Source organism: Salmo salar, chromosome 12 (assembly GCF_965601325.2).
Source record: "Salmo salar chromosome 12, fSalSal1, whole genome shotgun sequence".
NCBI lineage: Eukaryota > Metazoa > Chordata > Actinopteri > Salmoniformes > Salmonidae > Salmo > Salmo salar.
This window is the reverse complement of record NC_138302.1, coordinates 10,487,227-10,508,891: the sequence shown is the minus strand read 5'-3', so window position 1 is coordinate 10,508,891 and position 21,665 is coordinate 10,487,227. Positions and strand designations below refer to the sequence as shown.

At 45.5% G+C, this 21,665-nt stretch overlaps 1 protein-coding gene across 2 annotated transcripts in view; it reads left to right on the top strand.

Annotated features, from left to right (window-relative positions):
• The window catches only part of LOC106564132 (lysosomal alpha-glucosidase), an 84,342-nt gene that overhangs the window by 21,215 nt on the left and 41,462 nt on the right, over window positions 1–21,665 (top strand). For both annotated transcript variants that reach the window (XR_014379587.1, XM_082958561.1), the window contains exon 5: window positions 1,992–2,157. Coding sequence is in view for 1 of the 2 variants with exons in the window: in XM_082958561.1 (XP_082814687.1) it covers window positions 1,992–2,157 (166 nt within the window). In the remaining variant the exon portion in view is untranslated. The remainder of the gene's footprint in view (window positions 1–1,991; window positions 2,158–21,665) is intronic.

Here is a 21,665-nt window from a genome sequence, read left to right as displayed (position 1 = left end):
CTCCCTCTCTCTCTCTGTAGTCTCTACTCCCTCCCTCTCTCTCTCTCTGTAGTCTCTACTCCCTCCCTCTCTCTCTCTGTAGTCTCTACTCTCCCTCTCTCTCTCTGTAGTCTCTACTCTCCCTCTCTCTCTGTAGTCTCTACTCCCTCCCTCTCTCTCTCTCTGTAGTCTCTACTCCCTCCCTCTCTCTCTCTCTGTAGTCTCTACTCCCTCCCTCTCTCTCTCTGTAGTCTCTACTCCCTCCCTCCCTCTCTCTGTAGTCTCTACTCCCTCCCTCCCTCTCTATGTAGTCTCTACTCCCTCCCTCTCTCTCTCTGTAGTCTCTACTCCCTCCCTCCCTCTCTCTGTAGTCTCTACTCCCTCCCTCCCTCTCTCTGTAGTCTCTACTCTCCCTCTCTCTCTCTGTAGTCTCTACTCCCTCCCTCTCTCTCTCTGTAGTCTCTACTCCCTCCCTCTCTCTCTCTGTAGTCTCTACTCCCTCCCTCTCTCTCTCTCTCTGTAGTCTCTACTCTCCCTCTCTCTCTCTGTAGTCTCTACTCCCTCCCTCTCTCTCTCTCTGTAGTCTCTACTCCCTCCCTCTCTCTCTCTCTGTAGTCTCTACCCTCCCTCTCTCTCTCTCTGTAGTCTCTACTCTCCCTCTCTCTCTCTCTGTAGTCTCTACTCTCCCTCTCTCTCTCTGTAGTCTCTACTCTCCCTCTCTCTCTCTGTAGTCTCTACCCTCCCTCTCTCTCTCTGTAGTCTCTACTCCCTCCCTCTCTCTCTCTGTAGTCTCTACTCCCTCCCTCTCTCTCTCTGTAGTCTCTACTCCCTCCCTCTCTCTCTCTCTGTAGTCTCTACTCCCTCCCTCTCTCTCTCTCTGTAGTCTCTACTCCCTCCCTCTCTCTCTCTCTGTAGTCTCTACTCCCTCCCTCTCTCTCTCTCTGTAGTCTCTACTCCCTCCCTCTCTCTCTCTCTGTAGTCTCTACTCCCTCCCTCTCTCTCTCTCTGTAGTCTCTACTCTCCCTCTCTCTCTCTGTAGTCTCTACTCTCCCTCTCTCTCTCTGTAGTCTCTACTCTCCCTCTCTCTCTCTGTAGTCTCTACTCTCCCTCTCTCTCTCTGTAGTCTCTACTCCCTCCCTCCCTCTCTCTGTAGTCTCTACTCCCTCCCTCTCTCTCTCTCTGTAGTCTCTACTCCCTCCCTCTCTCTCTCTCTGTAGTCTCTACTCCCTCCCTCTCTCTCTCTGTAGTCTCTACTCCCTCCCTCCCTCTCTATGTAGTCTCTACTCCCTCCCTCCCTCTCTATGTAGTCTCTACTCCCTCCCTCTCTCTCTCTGTAGTCTCTACTCCCTCCCTCCCTCTCTCTGTAGTCTCTACTCCCTCCCTCCCTCTCTCTGTAGTCTCTACTCTCCCTCTCTCTCTCTGTAGTCTCTACTCCCTCCCTCTCTCTCTCTGTAGTCTCTACTCCCTCCCTCTCTCTCTCTGTAGTCTCTACTCCCTCCCTCTCTCTCTCTCTCTGTAGTCTCTACTCTCCCTCTCTCTCTCTGTAGTCTCTACTCCCTCCCTCTCTCTCTCTGTAGTCTCTACTCCCTCCCTCTCTCTCTCTGTAGTCTCTACTCTCCCTCTCTCTCTCTGTAGTCTCTACTCCCTCCCTCTCTCTCTCTGTAGTCTCTACTCCCTCCCTCTCTCTCTCTGTAGTCTCTACTCTCTCTCTCTCTCTGTAGTCTCTACTCCCTCTCTCTCTCTGTAGTCTCTCTGTAGTCTCTACTCTCTCTCTCTCTCTCTCTCTGTAGTCTCTACTCTCCCCCTCTCTCTCTGTAGTCTCTCTGTAGTCTGGTTGGAGTAATCTGGGAATTGGGATAGTTTCTTTTGACTTAACATAATGTCTGTGCTTGTGTGTCTGTCTTCATGTTGTGTGTGTGTCTGTCTTCATGTTGTGTGTGTGTGTGTGTGTGTGTCTGTCTTCATGTTGTGCGTGTCTCTCTGCCCCCCCCCCCCCCCCCCCCCCCCCCCAGCCTCAACACCACGGTAGCACCTCTGTTCTACTGTGACCAGTTCCTCCAGCTGTCCAGCAGTCTGTCCAGTCAGTACATCTATGGGCTGGGAGAACACCGCTCCTCCTTCCTTCACGACATCCACTGGAACACTCTCACCATGTGGGCTAGAGACGTACCACCCACGGTAATGACTCCAGTCCTGTCTCCAGACCACATATTGCCCATCTCTAACACTGACATGTAGTGTTGTAGTACTCCAGTCCTGTCTCCAGACCACATATTGACCATCTCAGTCTCTAACACTGATATGTAGTGTTGTAGTACTCCAGTCCTGTCTCCAGACCACATATTGACCGTCTCAGTCTCTAACACTGACATGTAGTGTTGTAGTACTCCAGTCCTGTCTCCAGACCACATATTGACCGTCTCAGTCTCTAACACTGACATGTAGTGTTGTAGTACTCCAGTCCTGTCTCCAGACCACATATTGCCCATCTCTAACACTGACATGTAGTGTTGTAGTACTCCAGTCCTGTCTCCAGACCACATATTGACCGTCTCAGTCTCTAACACTGACATGTAGTGTTGTAGTACTCCAGTCCTGTCTCCAGACCACATATTGACCGTCTCGGTCATGTCTTGGTGTCTGATACATTTGTACTGGTTCTAGACTCGGTCATGTCTTGGTGTCTGATACATATGTACTGGTTCTAGACTCGGTCATGTCTTGGTGTCTGATACATATCTACTGGTCTAGACTCGGTCATGTCTTGGTGTCTGATACATTTGTACTGGTTCTAGACTCTGTCATGTCTTGGTGTCTGATACATATGTACTGGTCTAGACTCTCTGACAGTGAGGACTGGTAATATCTTACTGAGACCAGAGACCAAAAGCTCATTATCGGCTTCCATTCAATCAGCACATAAAACCTCTTCTCCAGGCCAAATATATACACTCCTTTCTGGAAACATTAATACAGTGTCTAAACAGCCTTTATATCTATTTTAGACATGTTTACACAGTGGTGGACCTTCGGGGTGTGAGAACCTACAGAGGGCCTTCAGGGTGTGAGAACCTCCAGAGGGCCTTCAGGGTGTGAGAACCTCCAGAGGGCCTTCAGTGTGTGAGAACCTCCAGAGGGCCTTCAGGGTGTGAGAACCTCCAGAGGGCCTTCAGGGTGTGAGAACCTACAGAGGGCCTTCAGGGTGTGAGAACCTACAGAGGGCCTTCGGGGTGTGAGAACCTCCAGAGGTCCTTCGGGGTGTGAGAACCTCCAGAGGTCCTTCGGGGTGTGAGAACCTCCAGAGGTCCTTCGGGGTGTGAGAACCTCCAGAGGTCCTTCGGGGTGTGAGAACCTCCAGAGGGCCTTCGGGGTGTGAGAACCTCCAGAGGGCCTTCGGGGTGTGAGAACCTCCAGAGGTCCTTCGGGGTGTGAGAACCTCCAGAGGGCCTTCAGGGTGTGAGAACCTCCAGAGGTCCTTCGGGGTGTGAGAACCTCCAGAGGTCCTTCGGGGTGTGAGAACCTCCAGAGGTCCTTCGGGGTGTGAGAACCTCCAGAGGTCCTTCGGGGTGTGAGAACCTCCAGAGGGCCTTCGGGGTGTGAGAACCTACAGAGGGCCTTCGGGGTGTGAGAACCTCCAGAGGGCCAGTGGTGTCAACTGGGTTTGGCATTTAGCAGTTCAGTGGAATGACAGTAGCTGTAGCGCTGGGCTGTATACAGTTTTTTTGTGATATTCCGGTATTGATGCAGGGACCGGTTTGGGTTTTTACTTTACCTTCTATAAACGGTATTTGAATGTTTGGTTTGTTAAATGTGATACGCCGTGTGTAATGTACATTTTTGTAGTTTACTTCGCTCCTTGAGTCATCTCTCTCCATGCCGCTTTCCACACAGACCAAGCCCTGGCTCCTGTCACTCAAGGAGGGCATCTTGTTTTTCCTCGACCACGAGACACTTGCGTACTGTCTGCATGGTCAATGCAGCATATGCAACACTGTTGATGACAACGATGCAGTTGTCACTTTGCTTCTTAATATAAATCTACTAGCGTTCTATAATTACACTATTAGCTTGTGTTTCTTACATCTGCAAACGGCTAGTTTGTCTTTTCTTACCAAGTTGTTCCTAAATCTTGTTAGCCGCTAATGCTAATAGGTGGAGGCCTAAATCAGCATGTTGTTTGTGCAACAGTATCTTCTAAATCAAAAATATGTTAGCTACATGAAGTAGCTAAGAGAAAGCATGCAATCTTGACGGGGGGGGGGCAGGTAGCCTAGTGGTTAGAGCGTTGGACTAGTAACTGAAAGGTTGCAAGATCGAATCCCCGAGCTGACAAGGTAAAAAATCTGTCGTTCTGCCCCTGAACAAGGCAGTTAACCCACTGTTCCTAGGCCGTCATTGAAAAATAAGAATTTGTTCTTAACTGACTTGTCTAGTTAAATAAATAAAAACATTAATTATAGGGTCCCCTAGGAAACACCAATCAACACTTTTAGTTCCTACCCTGTCACAATAACTCCTCCCTGGTATTTTCATTCGTTGTCAAACACTGTATTCAAAGTGCCCACTATTATATTCTAACTATATAATTAGAATAGACATTCTATTTCCATGATTCCAACAGTTAACCAAATGTTTTGCTCTAAATCGCAAGTCAAATTGCAACATTTGGTTTAAAATAAGGCCCAGATTACTTGTGCATATCGTGGAAATGATCTCAAATGCAGAAATGTATGACTTTTTTGGGGGGTTGAAGTTGAATTGAACAGTATAAACCAATCAGAATGGAGAAAGACCCATTGAAATCACTTAGAACGTATGTGTTGTCTCCCCAGGGTCACAATACTACTCATAAAGAACATTTACAACTTAGAACGTATGTGTTGTCTCCCCAGGGACACAATACTACTCATAAAGAACATTTACAACTTAGAACGTATGTGTTGTCTCCCCAGGGTCACAATACTACTCATAAAGAACATTTACAACTTAGAACGTATGTGTTGTCTCCCCAGGGTCACAATACTACTCATAAAGAACATTTACAACTTTTATTATTAAAACACATAAAATACCGTCATTAAAAAAAAAATCCCTGTATTCTATTCTATATCCTGTGTCTGTACGGACCTCATCCCTTCTACCTGACCATGACTCTATTCTATATCCTGTGTCTGTAGGACTTCATCCCTTCTACCTGACCATGACTCTATTCTATATCCTGTGTCTGTAGGACCTCATCCCTTCTACCTGACTATGACTCTATTCTATATCCTGTGTCTGTAGGACCTCATCCCTTCTACCTGACCATGACTCTATTCTATATCCTGTGTCTGTAGGACCTCATCCCTTCTACCTGACTATGACTCTATTCTATATCCTGTGTCTGTAGGACTTCATCCCTTCTACCTGACCATGACTCTATTCTATATCCTGTGTCTGTAGGACCTCATCCCTTCTACCTGACCATGACTCTATTCTATATCCTGTGTCTGTAGGACCTCATCCCTTCTACCTGACCATGACTCTATTCTATATCCTGTGTCTGTAGGACCTCATCCCTTCTACCTGACCATGACTCTATTCTATATCCTGTGTCTGTAGGACTTCATCCCTTCTACCTGACCATGACTCAATTCTATATCCTGTGTCTGTAGGACTTCATCCCTTCTACCTGACCATGGCTCTATTCTATATCCTGTGTCTGTTCGGACCTCATCCCTTCTACCTGACCATGACTCTATTCTATATCCTGTGTCTGTAGGACCTCATCCTTTCTACCTGACCATGACTCTATTCTATATCCTGTGTCTGTAGGACTTCATCCCTTCTACCTGACCATGACTCTATTCTATATCCTGTGTCTGTAGGACCTTGTCCCTTCTACCTGACCATGACTCTATTCTATATCCTGTGTCTGTAGGACTTCATCCCTTCTACCTGACCATGACTCTATTCTATATCCTGTGTCTGTAGGACCTCATCCCTTCTACCTGACCATAGCTCTATTCTATATGACCTCATCCCTTCTACCTGACTATGACTCTCTTCTATATCCTGTGTCTGTAGGACTTCATCCCTTCTACCTGACCATGACTCTATTCTATATCATGTGTCTGTAGGACCTCATCCCTTCTACCTGACCATGACTCTATTCAATATCCTGTGTCTGTAGGACCTCATCCTTTCTACCTGACCATGACTCTATTCTATATCCTGTGTCTGTAGGACTTCATCCCTTCTACCTGACCATGACTCTATTCTATATCCTGTGTCTGTAGGACCTCATCCCTTCTACCTGACCATGGCTCTATTCTATATCCTGTGTCTGTAGGACTTCATCCCTTCTACCTTACCATGGCTCTATTCTATATCCTGTGTCTGTAGGACCTCATCCTTTCTACCTGACCATGACTCTATTCTATATCCTGTGTCTGTAGGACCTCATCCTTTCTACCTGACCATGACTCTATTCTATATCCTGTGTCTGTAGGACTTCATCCCTTCTACCTGACCATGGCTCTATTCTATATCCTGTGTCTGTACGGACCTCATCCCTTCTACCTGACCATGACTCTATTCTATATCCTGTGTCTGTAGGACTTCATCCCTTCTACCTGACCATGACTCTATTCTATATCCTGTGTCTGTAGGACCTCATCCCTTCTACCTGACCATGGCTCTATTCTATATGACCTCATCCCTTCTACCTGACTATGACTCTATTCTATATCCTGTGTCTGTAGGACCTCATCCCTTCTACCTGACCATGACTCTATTCTATATCCTGTGTCTGTAGGACCTCATCCCTTCTACCTGACCATGGCTCTATTCTATATGACCTCATCCCTTCTACCTGACTATGACTCTATTCTATATCCTGTGTCTGTAGGACCTCATCCCTTCTACCTGACCATGACTCTATTCTATATCCTGTGTCTGTAGGACCTCATCCATTCTACCTGACCATGACTCTATTCTATATCCTGTGTCTGTAGGACCTCATCTATTCTACCTGACCATGACTCTATTCTATATCCTGTGTCTGTAGGACCTCATCCCTTCTACCTGACCATGGCTCTATTCTATATGACCTCATCCCTTCTACCTGACTATTACTCTATTCTATATCCTGTGTCTGTAGGACCTCATCCTTTCTACCTGACCATGACTCTATTCTATATCCTGTGTCTGTAGGACTTCATCCCTTCTACCTGACCATGGCTCTATTCTATATCCTGTGTCTGTACGGACCTCATCCCTTCTACCTGACCATGACTCTATTCTATATCCTGTGTCTGTAGGACTTCATCCCTTCTACCTGACCATGACTCTATTCTATATCCTGTGTCTGTAGGACCTCATCCCTTCTACCTGACCATGGCTCTATTCTATATGACCTCATCCCTTCTACCTGACTATGACTCTATTCTATATCCTGTGTCTGTAGGACCTCATCCCTTCTACCTGACCATGACTCTATTCTATATCCTGTGTCTGTAGGACCTCATCCCTTCTACCTGACCATGGCTCTATTCTATATGACCTCATCCCTTCTACCTGACTATGACTCTATTCTATATCCTGTGTCTGTAGGACCTCATCCCTTCTACCTGACCATGACTCTATTCTATATCCTGTGTCTGTAGGACCTCATCCATTCTACCTGACCATGACTCTATTCTATATCCTGTGTCTGTAGGACCTCATCTATTCTACCTGACCATGACTCTATTCTATATCCTGTGTCTGTAGGACCTCATCCCTTCTACCTGACCATGGCTCTATTCTATATGACCTCATCCCTTCTACCTGACTATTACTCTATTCTATATCCTGTGTCTGTAGGACTTCATCCCTTCTACCTGACCATGACTCTATTCTATATCCTGTGTCTGTAGGACCTCATCCCTTCTACCTGACCATGACTCTATTCTATATCCTGTGTCTGTACGGACCTCATCCCTTCTACCTGACCATGACTCTATTCTATATCCTGTGTCTGTACGGACCTCATCCCTTCTACCTGACCATGACTCTATATCCTGTGTTTGTAGGACCTCATCCTTTCTACCTGACCATGGCTCTATTCTATATCCTGTGTCTGTAGGACCTCATCCCTTCTACCTGACCATGACTCTATTCTATATCCTGTGTCTGTAGGACCTCGTCCCTTCTACCTGACCATGACTCTATTCTATATCCTGTGTCTGTAGGACCTCGTCCCTTCTACCTGACCATGACTCTATTCTATATCCTGTGTCTGTACGGACCTCATCCCTTCTACCTGACCATGACTCTATATCCTGTGTTTGTAGGACCTCATCCTTTCTACCTGACCATGGCTCTATTCTATATCCTGTGTCTGTAGGACCTCATCCCTTCTACCTGACCATGACTCTATTCTATATCCTGTGTCTGTAGGACCTCATCCTTTCTACCTGACCATGACTCTATTCTATATCCTGTGTCTGTAGGACTTCATCCCTTCTACCTGACCATGACTCTATTCTATATCATGTGTCTGTAGGACCTCATCCCTTCTACCTGACCATGGCTCTATTCTATATCCTGTATCTGTAGGACTTCATCCCTTCTACCTTACCATGGCTCTATTCTATAACCTGTGTCTGTAGGACCTCATCCTTTCTACCTGACCATGACTCTATTCTATATCCTGTGTCTGTACGGACCTCATCCCTTCTACCTGACCATGACTCTATTCTATATCCTGTGTCTGTAGGACTTCATCCCTTCTACCTGACCATGACTCTATTCTATATCCTGTGTCTGTAGGACCTCATCCCTTCTACCTGACCATGGCTCTATTCTATATGACCTCATCCCTTCTACCTGACTATGACTCTATTCTATATCCTGTGTCTGTAGGACCTCATCCCTTCTACCTGACCATGACTCTATTCTATATCCTGTGTCTGTAGGACCTCATCCATTCTACCTGACCATGACTCTATTCTATATCCTGTGTCTGTAGGACCGCATCCCTTCTACCTGACCATGGCTCTATTCTATATGACCTCATCCCTTCTACCTGACTATGACTCTATTCTATATCCTGTGTCTGTAGGACCTCATCCCTTCTACCTGACCATGACTCTATTCTATATCCTGTGTCTGTACGGACCTCATCCCTTCTACCTGACCATGTCTCTATTCTATATGACCTCATCCCTTCTACCTGACTATGACTCTATTCTATATCCTGTGTCTGTAGGACCTCATCCCTTCTACCTGACCATGACTCTATTCTATATCCTGTGTCTGTAGGACCTCATCCATTCTACCTGACCATGACTCTATTCTATATCCTGTGTCTGTAGGACCTCATCCCTTCTACCTGACCATGGCTCTATTCTATATGACCTCATCCCTTCTACCTGACTATGACTCTATTCTATATCCTGTGTCTGTAGGACCTCATCCCTTCTACCTGACCATGACTCTATTCTATATCCTGTGTCTGTAGGACCTCATCCTTTCTACCTGACCATGACTCTATTCTATATCCTGTGTCTGTAGGACCTCATCCCTTCTACCTGACCATGATTCTATTCTATATCCTGTGTCTGTAGGACCTCATCCATTCTACCTGACCATGACTCTATTCTATATCCTGTGTCTGTAGGACCGCATCCCTTCTACCTGACCATGACTCTATTCTATATCCTGTGTCTGTAGGACCTCATCCCTTCTACCTGACCATGGCTCTATTCTATATGACCTCATCCCTTCTACCTGACCATGACTCTATTCTATATCCTGTGTCTGTAGGACCGCATCCCTTCTACCTGACCATGGCTCTATTCTATATGACCTCATCCCTTCTACCTGACTATGACTCTATTCTATATCCTGTGTCTGTAGGACCTCATCCCTTCTACCTGACCATGACTCTATTCTATATCCTGTGTCTGTACGGACCTCATCCCTTCTACCTGACCATGGCTCTATTCTATATGACCTCATCCCTTCTACCTGACTATGACTCTATTCTATATCCTGTGTCTGTAGGACCTCATCCCTTCTACCTGACCATGACTCTATTCTATATCCTGTGTCTGTAGGACCTCATCCATTCTACCTGACCATGACTCTATTCTATATCCTGTGTCTGTACGGACCTCATCCCTTCTACCTGACCATGGCTCTATTCTATATGACCTCATCCCTTCTACCTGACTATGACTCTATTCTATATCCTGTGTCTGTAGGACCTCATCCCTTCTACCTGACCATGACTCTATTCTATATCCTGTGTCTGTAGGACCTCATCCATTCTACCTGACCATGACTCTATTCTATATCCTGTGTCTGTAGGACCTCATCCCTTCTACCTGACCATGGCTCTATTCTATATGACCTCATCCCTTTTACCTGACTATGACTCTATTCTATATCCTGTGTCTGTAGGACCTCATCCCTTCTACCTGACCATGACTCTATTCTATATCCTGTGTCTGTAGGACCTCATCCTTTCTACCTGACCATGACTCTATTCTATATCCTGTGTCTGCAGGACCTCATCCCTTCTACCTGACCATGACTCTATTCTATATCCTGTGTCTGTACGGACCTCATCCCTTCTACCTGACCATGACTCTATTCTATATCCTGTGTCTGCACGGACCTCATCCCTTCTACCTGACCATGACTCTATATTCTGTGTTTGTAGGACCTCATCCTTTCTACCTGACCATGGCTCTATTCTATATCCTGTGTCTGTAGGACCTCATCCCTTCTACCTGACCATGACTCTATTCTATATCCTGTGTCTGTAGGACCTCGTCCCTTCTACCTGACCATGACTCTATTCTATATCCTGTGTCTGTAGGACCTCGTCCCTTCTACCTGACCATGACTCTATTCTATATCCTGTGTCTGTAGGACCTCATCCCTTCTACCTGACCATGGCTCTATTCTATATGACCTCATCCCTTCTACCTGACTATGACTCTATTCTATATCCTGTGTCTGTAGGACCTCATCCCTTCTACCTGACCATGACTCTATTCTATATCCTGTGTCTGTAGGACCTCATCCATTCTACCTGACCATGACTCTATTCTATATTCTGTGTCTGTAGGACCGCATCCCTTCTACCTGACCATGGCTCTATTCTATATGACCTCATCCCTTCTACCTGACCATGACTCTATTCTATATCCTGTGTCTGTACGGACCTCATCCCTTCTACCTGACCATGGCTCTATTCTATATGACCTCATCCCTTCTACCTGACTATGACTCTATTCTATATCCTGTGTCTGTAGGACCTCATCCATTCTACCTGACTATGACTCTATTCTATATCCTGTGTCTGTAGGACCTCATCCCTTCTACCTGACCATGACTCTATTCTATATCCTGTGTCTGTAGGACCTCATCCTTTCTACCTGACCATGACTCTATTCTATATCCTGTGTCTGTAGGACCTCATCCCTTCTACCTGACCATGATTCTATTCTATATCCTGTGTCTGTAGGACCTCATCCATTCTACCTGACCATGACTCTATTCTATATCCTGTGTCTGTAGGACCGCATCCCTTCTACCTGACCATGGCTCTATTCTATATGACCTCATCCCTTCTACCTGACTATGACTCTATTCTATATCCTGTGTCTGTAGGACCTCATCCCTTCTACCTGACCATGACTCTATTCTATATCCTGTGTCTGTAGGACCTCATCCCTTCTACCTGACCATGACTCTATTCTATATCCTGTGTCTGTAGGACCTCGTCCCTTCTACCTGACCATGACTCTATTCTATATCCTGTGTCTGTAGGACCTCGTCCCTTCTACCTGACCATGACTCTATTCTATATCCTGTGTCTGTACGGACCTCATCCCTTCTACCTGACCATGACTCTATATCCTGTGTCTGTAGGACCTCATCCATTCTACCTGACCATGACTCTATTCTATATCCTGTGTCTGTAGGACCGCATCCCTTCTACCTGACCATGGCTCTATTCTATATGACCTCATCCCTTCTACCTGACTATGACTCTATTCTATATCCTGTGTCTGTAGGACCTCATCCCTTCTACCTGACCATGACTCTATTCTATATCCTGTGTCTGTAGGACCTCATCCCTTCTACCTGACCATGACTCTATTCTATATCCTGTGTCTGTAGGACCTCGTCCCTTCTACCTGACCATGACTCTATTCTATATCCTGTGTCTGTAGGACCTCGTCCCTTCTACCTGACCATGACTCTATTCTATATCCTGTGTCTGTACGGACCTCATCCCTTCTACCTGACCATGACTCTATATCCTGTGTTTGTAGGACCTCATCCTTTCTACCTGACCATGGCTCTATTCTATATCCTGTGTCTGTAGGACCTCATCCCTTCTACCTGACCATGACTCTATTCTATATCCTGTGTCTGTAGGACCTCATCCTTTCTACCTGACCATGACTCTATTCTATATCCTGTGTCTGTAGGACTTCATCCCTTCTACCTGACCATGACTCTATTCTATATCATGTGTCTGTAGGACCTCATCCCTTCTACCTGACCATGGCTCTATTCTATATCCTGTATCTGTAGGACTTCATCCCTTCTACCTTACCATGGCTCTATTCTATAACCTGTGTCTGTAGGACCTCATCCTTTCTACCTGACCATGACTCTATTCTATATCCTGTGTCTGTACGGACCTCATCCCTTCTACCTGACCATGACTCTATTCTATATCCTGTGTCTGTAGGACTTCATCCCTTCTACCTGACCATGACTCTATTCTATATCCTGTGTCTGTAGGACCTCATCCCTTCTACCTGACCATGGCTCTATTCTATATGACCTCATCCCTTCTACCTGACTATGACTCTATTCTATATCCTGTGTCTGTAGGACCTCATCCCTTCTACCTGACCATGACTCTATTCTATATCCTGTGTCTGTAGGACCTCATCCATTCTACCTGACCATGACTCTATTCTATATCCTGTGTCTGTAGGACCGCATCCCTTCTACCTGACCATGGCTCTATTCTATATGACCTCATCCCTTCTACCTGACTATGACTCTATTCTATATCCTGTGTCTGTAGGACCTCATCCCTTCTACCTGACCATGACTCTATTCTATATCCTGTGTCTGTACGGACCTCATCCCTTCTACCTGACCATGTCTCTATTCTATATGACCTCATCCCTTCTACCTGACTATGACTCTATTCTATATCCTGTGTCTGTAGGACCTCATCCCTTCTACCTGACCATGACTCTATTCTATATCCTGTGTCTGTAGGACCTCATCCATTCTACCTGACCATGACTCTATTCTATATCCTGTGTCTGTAGGACCTCATCCCTTCTACCTGACCATGGCTCTATTCTATATGACCTCATCCCTTCTACCTGACTATGACTCTATTCTATATCCTGTGTCTGTAGGACCTCATCCCTTCTACCTGACCATGACTCTATTCTATATCCTGTGTCTGTAGGACCTCATCCTTTCTACCTGACCATGACTCTATTCTATATCCTGTGTCTGTAGGACCTCATCCCTTCTACCTGACCATGATTCTATTCTATATCCTGTGTCTGTAGGACCTCATCCATTCTACCTGACCATGACTCTATTCTATATCCTGTGTCTGTAGGACCGCATCCCTTCTACCTGACCATGGCTCTATTCTATATGATCTCATCCCTTCTACCTGACTATGACTCTATTCTATATCCTGTGTCTGTAGGACCTCATCCCTTCTACCTGACCATGACTCTATTCTATATCCTGTGTCTGTACGGACCTCATCCTTTCTACCTGACCATGGCTCTATTCTATATGACCTCATCCCTTCTACCTGACTATGACTCTATTCTATATCCTGTGTCTGTAGGACCTCATCCCTTCTACCTGACCATGACTCTATTCTATATCCTGTGTCTGTAGGACCTCGTCCCTTCTACCTGACCATGACTCTATTCTATATCCTGTGTCTGTAGGACCTCATCCCTTCTACCTGACCATGGCTCTATTCTATATGACCTCATCCCTTCTACCTGACTATGACTCTATTCTATATCCTGTGTCTGTAGGACCTCATCCCTTCTACCTGACCATGACTCTATTCTATATCCTGTGTCTGTAGGACCTCATCCATTCTACCTGACCATGACTCTATTCTATATTCTGTGTCTGTAGGACCGCATCCCTTCTACCTGACCATGGCTCTATTCTATATGACCTCATCCCTTCTACCTGACTATGACTCTATTCTATATCCTGTGTCTGTAGGACCTCATCCCTTCTACCTGACCATGACTTTATTCTATATCCTGTGTCTGTACGGACCTCATCCCTTCTACCTGACCATGGCTCTATTCTATATGACCTCATCCCTTCTACCTGACTATGACTCTATTCTATATCCTGTGTCTGTAGGACCTCATCCATTCTACCTGACTATGACTCTATTCTATATCCTGTGTCTGTAGGACCTCATCCCTTCTACCTGACCATGACTCTATTCTATATCCTGTGTCTGTAGGACCTCATCCTTTCTACCTGACCATGACTCTATTCTATATCCTGTGTCTGTAGGACCTCATCCCTTCTACCTGACCATGATTCTATTCTATATCCTGTGTCTGTAGGACCTCATCCATTCTACCTGACCATGACTCTATTCTATATCCTGTGTCTGTAGGACCGCATCCCTTCTACCTGACCATGGCTCTATTCTATATGACCTCATCCCTTCTACCTGACTATGACTCTATTCTATATCCTGTGTCTGTAGGACCTCATCCCTTCTACCTGACCATGACTCTATTCTATATCCTGTGTCTGTACGGACCTCATCCCTTCTACCTGACCATGGCTCTATTCTATATGACCTCATCCCTTCTACCTGACTATGACTCTATTCTATATCCTGTGTCTGTAGGACCTCATCCCTTCTACCTGACCATGACTCTATTCTATATCCTGTGTCTGTAGGACCTCATCCCTTCTACCTGACCATGACTCTATTCTATATCCTGTGTCTGTAGGACCTCATCCCTTCTACCTGACCATGGCTCTATTCTATATGACCTCATCCCTTCTACCTGACCATGACTCTATTCTATATCCTGTGTCTGTACGGACCTCATCCCTTCTACCTGACCATGGCTCTATTCTATATGACCTCATCCCTTCTACCTGACTATGACTCTATTCTATATCCTGTGTCTGTAGGACCTCATCCCTTCTACCTGACCATGACTCTATTCTATATCCTGTGTCTGTAGGACCTCATCCTTTCTACCTGACCATGACTCTATTCTATATCCTGTGTCTGCAGGACCTCATCCCTTCTACCTGACCATGACTCTATTCTATATCCTGTGTCTGTACGGACCTCATCCCTTCTACCTGACCATGATTCTATTCTATATCCTGTGTCTGCACGGACCTCATCCCTTCTACCTGACCATGACTCTATATTCTGTGTTTGTAGGACCTCATCCTTTCTACCTGACCATGGCTCTATTCTATATCCTGTGTCTGTAGGACCTCATCCCTTCTACCTGACCATGACTCTATTCTATATCCTGTGTCTGTAGGACCTCGTCCCTTCTACCTGACCATGACTCTATTCTATATCCTGTGTCTGTAGGACCTCGTCCCTTCTACCTGACCATGACTCTATTCTATATCCTGTGTCTGTACGGACCTCATCCCTTCTACCTGACCATGACTCTATATCCTGTGTTTGTAGGACCTCATCCTTTCTACCTGACCTTGGCTCTATTCTATATCTTGTGTCTGTAGGACCTCATCCCTTCTACCTGACCATGACTCTATTCTATATCCTGTGTCTGTAGGACCTCATCCCTTCTACCTGACCATGACTCTATTCTATATCATGTGTCTGTAGGACCTCATCCCTTCTTCCTGACCATGGCTCTATTCTATATCCTGTGTCTGTAGGACTTCATCCCTTCTACCTTACCATGGCTCTATTCTATATCCTGTGTCTGTAGGACCTCATCCTTTCTACCTGACCATGACTCTATTCTATATCCTGTGTCTGTACGGACCTCATCCCTTCTACCTGACCATGACTCTATTCTATATCCTGTGTCTGTAGGACTTCATCACTTCTACCTGACCATGACTCTATATCCTGTGTCTGTAGGACCTCATCCCTTCTACCTGACCATGGCTCTATTCTATATGACCTCATCCCTTCTACCTGACCATGACTCTATTCTATATCATGTGTCTGTAGGACCTCATCCCTTCTTCCTGACCATGGCTCTATTCTATATCCTGTGTCTGTAGGACTTCATCCCTTCTACCTTACCATGGCTCTATTCTATATCCTGTGTCTGTAGGACCTCATCCTTTCTACCTGACCATGACTCTATTCTATATCCTGTGTCTGTACGGACCTCATCCCTTCTACCTGACCATGACTCTATTCTATATCCTGTGTCTGTAGGACTTCATCCCTTCTACCTGACCATGACTCTATTCTATATCCTGTGTCTGTAGGACCTCATTCCTTCTACCTGACCATGGCTCTATTCTATATGACCTCATCCCTTCTACCTGACCATGACTCTATTCTATATCCTGTGTCTGTAGGGCCTCATCCCTTCTACCTGACCATGACTCTATTCTATATCCTGTGTCTGTAGGACCTCATCCCTTCTACCTGACCATGACTCTATTCTATATCCTGTGTCTGTAGGACCTCATCCCTTCTACCTGACCATGACTCTATTCTATATCCTGTGTCTGTAGGACCTCATCCATTCTACCTGACCATGACTCTATTCTATATCCTGTGTCTGTAGGACCTCATCCATTCTACCTGACCATGGCTCTATTCTATATGACCTCATCCCTTCTACCTGACTATGACTCTATTCTATATCCTGTGTCTGTAGGACCTCATCCCTTCTACCTGACCATGACTCTATTCTATATCCTGTGTCTGTAGGACCTCATCCATTCTACCTGACCATGACTCTATTCTATATCCTGTGTCTGTAGGACCGCATCCCTTCTACCTGACCATGGCTCTATTCTATATGACCTCATCCCTTCTACCTGACTATGACTCTATTCTATATCCTGTGTCTGTAGGACCTCATCCCTTCTACCTGACCATGACTCTATTCTATATCCTGTGTCTGTACGGACCTCATCCCTTCTACCTGACCATGTCTCTATTCTATATGACCTCATCCCTTCTACCTGACTATGACTCTATTCTATATCCTGTGTCTGTAGGACCTCATCCCTTCTACCTGACCATGACTCTATTCTATATCCTGTGTCTGTAGGACCTCATCCATTCTACCTGACCATGACTCTATTCTATATCCTGTGTCTGTAGGACCTCATCCCTTCTACCTGACCATGGCTCTATTCTATATGACCTCATCCCTTCTACCTGACTATGACTCTATTCTATATCCTGTGTCTGTAGGACCTCATCCCTTCTACCTGACCATGACTCTATTCTATATCCTGTGTCTGTAGGACCTCATCCTTTCTACCTGACCATGACTCTATTCTATATCCTGTGTCTGTAGGACCTCATCCCTTCTACCTGACCATGATTCTATTCTATATCCTGTGTCTGTAGGACCTCATCCATTCTACCTGACCATGACTCTATTCTATATCCTGTGTCTGTAGGACCGCATCCCTTCTACCTGACCATGGCTCTATTCTATATGACCTCATCCCTTCTACCTGACTATGACTCTATTCTATATCCTGTGTCTGTAGGACCTCATCCCTTCTACCTGACCATGACTCTATTCTATATCCTGTGTCTGTACGGACCTCATCCCTTCTACCTGACCATGGCTCTATTCTATATGACCTCATCCCTTCTACCTGACTATGACTCTATTCTATATCCTGTGTCTGTAGGACCTCATCCCTTCTACCTGACCATGACTCTATTCTATATCCTGTGTCTGTAGGACCTCATCCCTTCTACCTGACCATGACTCTATTCTATATCCTGTGTCTGTAGGACCTCATCCCTTCTACCTGACCATGGCTCTATTCTATATGACCTCATCCCTTCTACCTGACCATGACTCTATTCTATATCCTGTGTCTGTAGGACCGCATCCCTTCTACCTGACCATGGCTCTATTCTATATGACCTCATCCCTTCTACCTGACTATGACTCTATTCTATATCCTGTGTCTGTAGGACCTCATCCCTTCTACCTGACCATGACTCTATTCTATATCCTGTGTCTGTACGGACCTCATCCCTTCTACCTGACCATGGCTCTATTCTATATGACCTCATCCCTTCTACCTGACTATGACTCTATTCTATATCCTGTGTCTGTAGGACCTCATCCCTTCTACCTGACCATGACTCTATTCTATATCCTGTGTCTGTAGGACCTCATCCATTCTACCTGACCATGACTCTATTCTATATCCTGTGTCTGTACGGACCTCATCCCTTCTACCTGACCATGGCTCTATTCTATATGACCTCATCCCTTCTACCTGACTATGACTCTATTCTATATCCTGTGTCTGTAGGACCTCATCCCTTCTACCTGACCATGACTCTATTCTATATCCTGTGTCTGTAGGACCTCATCCATTCTACCTGACCATGACTCTATTCTATATCCTGTGTCTGTAGGACCTCATCCCTTCTACCTGACCATGGCTCTATTCTATATGACCTCATCCCTTTTACCTGACTATGACTCTATTCTATATCCTGTGTCTGTAGGACCTCATCCCTTCTACCTGACCATGACTCTATTCTATATCCTGTGTCTGTAGGACCTCATCCTTTCTACCTGACCATGACTCTATTCTATATCCTGTGTCTGCAGGACCTCATCCCTTCTACCTGACCATGACTCTATTCTATATCCTGTGTCTGTACGGACCTCATCCCTTCTACCTGACCATGACTCTATTCTATATCCTGTGTCTGCACGGACCTCATCCCTTCTACCTGACCATGACTCTATATTCTGTGTTTGTAGGACCTCATCCTTTCTACCTGACCATGGCTCTATTCTATATCCTGTGTCTGTAGGACCTCATCCCTTCTACCTGACCATGACTCTATTCTATATCCTGTGTCTGTAGGACCTCGTCCCTTCTACCTGACCATGACTCTATTCTATATCCTGTGTCTGTAGGACCTCGTCCCTTCTACCTGACCATGACTCTATTCTATATCCTGTGTCTGTAGGACCTCATCCCTTCTACCTGACCATGGCTCTATTCTATATGACCTCATCCCTTCTACCTGACTATGACTCTATTCTATATCCTGTGTCTGTAGGACCTCATCCCTTCTACCTGACCATGACTCTATTCTATATCCTGTGTCTGTAGGACCTCATCCATTCTACCTGACCATGACTCTATTCTATATTCTGTGTCTGTAGGACCGCATCCCTTCTACCTGACCATGGCTCTATTCTATATGACCTCATCCCTTCTACCTGACCATGACTCTATTCTATATCCTGTGTCTGTACGGACCTCATCCCTTCTACCTGACCATGGCTCTATTCTATATGACCTCATCCCTTCTACCTGACTATGACTCTATTCTATATCCTGTGTCTGTAGGACCTCATCCATTCTACCTGACTATGACTCTATTCTATATCCTGTGTCTGTAGGACCTCATCCCTTCTACCTGACCATGACTCTATTCTATATCCTGTGTCTGTAGGACCTCATCCTTTCTACCTGACCATGACTCTATTCTATATCCTGTGTCTGTAGGACCTCATCCCTTCTACCTGACCATGATTCTATTCTATATCCTGTGTCTGTAGGACCTCATCCATTCTACCTGACCATGACTCTATTCTATATCCTGTGTCTGTAGGACCGCATCCCTTCTACCTGACCATGGCTCTATTCTATATGACCTCATCCCTTCTACCTGACTATGACTCTATTCTATATCCTGTGTCTGTAGGACCTCATCCCTTCTACCTGACCATGACTCTATTCTATATCCTGTGTCTGTAGGACCTCATCCCTTCTACCTGACCATGACTCTATTCTATATCCTGTGTCTGTAGGACCTCGTCCCTTCTACCTGACCATGACTCTATTCTATATCCTGTGTCTGTAGGACCTCGTCCCTTCTACCTGACCATGACTCTATTCTATATCCTGTGTCTGTACGGACCTCATCCCTTCTACCTGACCATGACTCTATATCCTGTGTTTGTAGGACCTCATCCTTTCTACCTGACCATGGCTCTATTCTATATCCTGTGTCTGTAGGACCTCATCCCTTCTACCTGACCATGACTCTATTCTATATCCTGTGTCTGTAGGACCTCATCCTTTCTACCTGACCATGACTCTATTCTATATCCTGTGTCTGTAGGACTTCATCCCTTCTACCTGACCATGACTCTATTCTATATCATGTGTCTGTAGGACCTCATCCCTTCTACCTGACCATGGCTCTATTCTATATCCTGTATCTGTAGGACTTCATCCCTTCTACCTTACCATGGCTCTATTCTATAACCTGTGTCTGTAGGACCTCATCCTTTCTACCTGACCATGACTCTATTCTATATCCTGTGTCTGTACGGACCTCATCCCTTCTACCTGACCATGACTCTATTCTATATCCTGTGTCTGTAGGACTTCATCCCTTCTACCTGACCATGACTCTATTCTATATCCTGTATCTGTAGGACTTCATCCCTTCTACCTGACTATGACTCTATTCTATATCCTGTGTCTGTAGGACCTCATCCCTTCTACCTGACCATGACTCTATTCTATATCCTGTGTCTGTACGGACCTCATCCCTTCTACCTGACCATGTCTCTATTCTATATGACCTCATCCCTTCTACCTGACTATGACTCTATTCTATATCCTGTGTCTGTAGGACCTCATCCCTTCTACCTGACCATGACTCTATTCTATATCCTGTGTCTGTAGGACCTCATCCATTCTACCTGACCATGACTCTATTCTATATCCTGTGTCTGTAGGACCTCATCCCTTCTACCTGACCATGGCTCTATTCTATATGACCTCATCCCTTCTACCTGACTATGACTCTATTCTATATCCTGTGTCTGTAGGACCTCATCCCTTCTACCTGACCATGACTCTATTCTATATCCTGTGTCTGTAGGACCTCATCCTTTCTACCTGACCATGACTCTATTCTATATCCTGTGTCTGTAGGACCTCATCCCTTCTACCTGACCATGATTCTATTCTATATCCTGTGTCTGTAGGACCTCATCCATTCTACCTGACCATGACTCTATTCTATATCCTGTGTCTGTAGGACCGCATCCCTTCTACCTGACCATGGCTCTATTCTATATGATCTCATCCCTTCTACCTGACTATGACTCTATTCTATATCCTGTGTCTGTAGGACCTCATCCCTTCTACCTGACCATGACTCTATTCTATATCCTGTGTCTGTACGGACCTCATCCTTTCTACCTGACCATGGCTCTATTCTATATGACCTCATCCCTTCTACCTGACTATGACTCTATTCTATATCCTGTGTCTGTAGGACCTCATCCCTTCTACCTGACCATGACTCTATTCTATATCCTGTGTCTGTAGGACCTCGTCCCTTCTACCTGACCATGACTCTATTCTATATCCTGTGTCTGTAGGACCTCATCCCT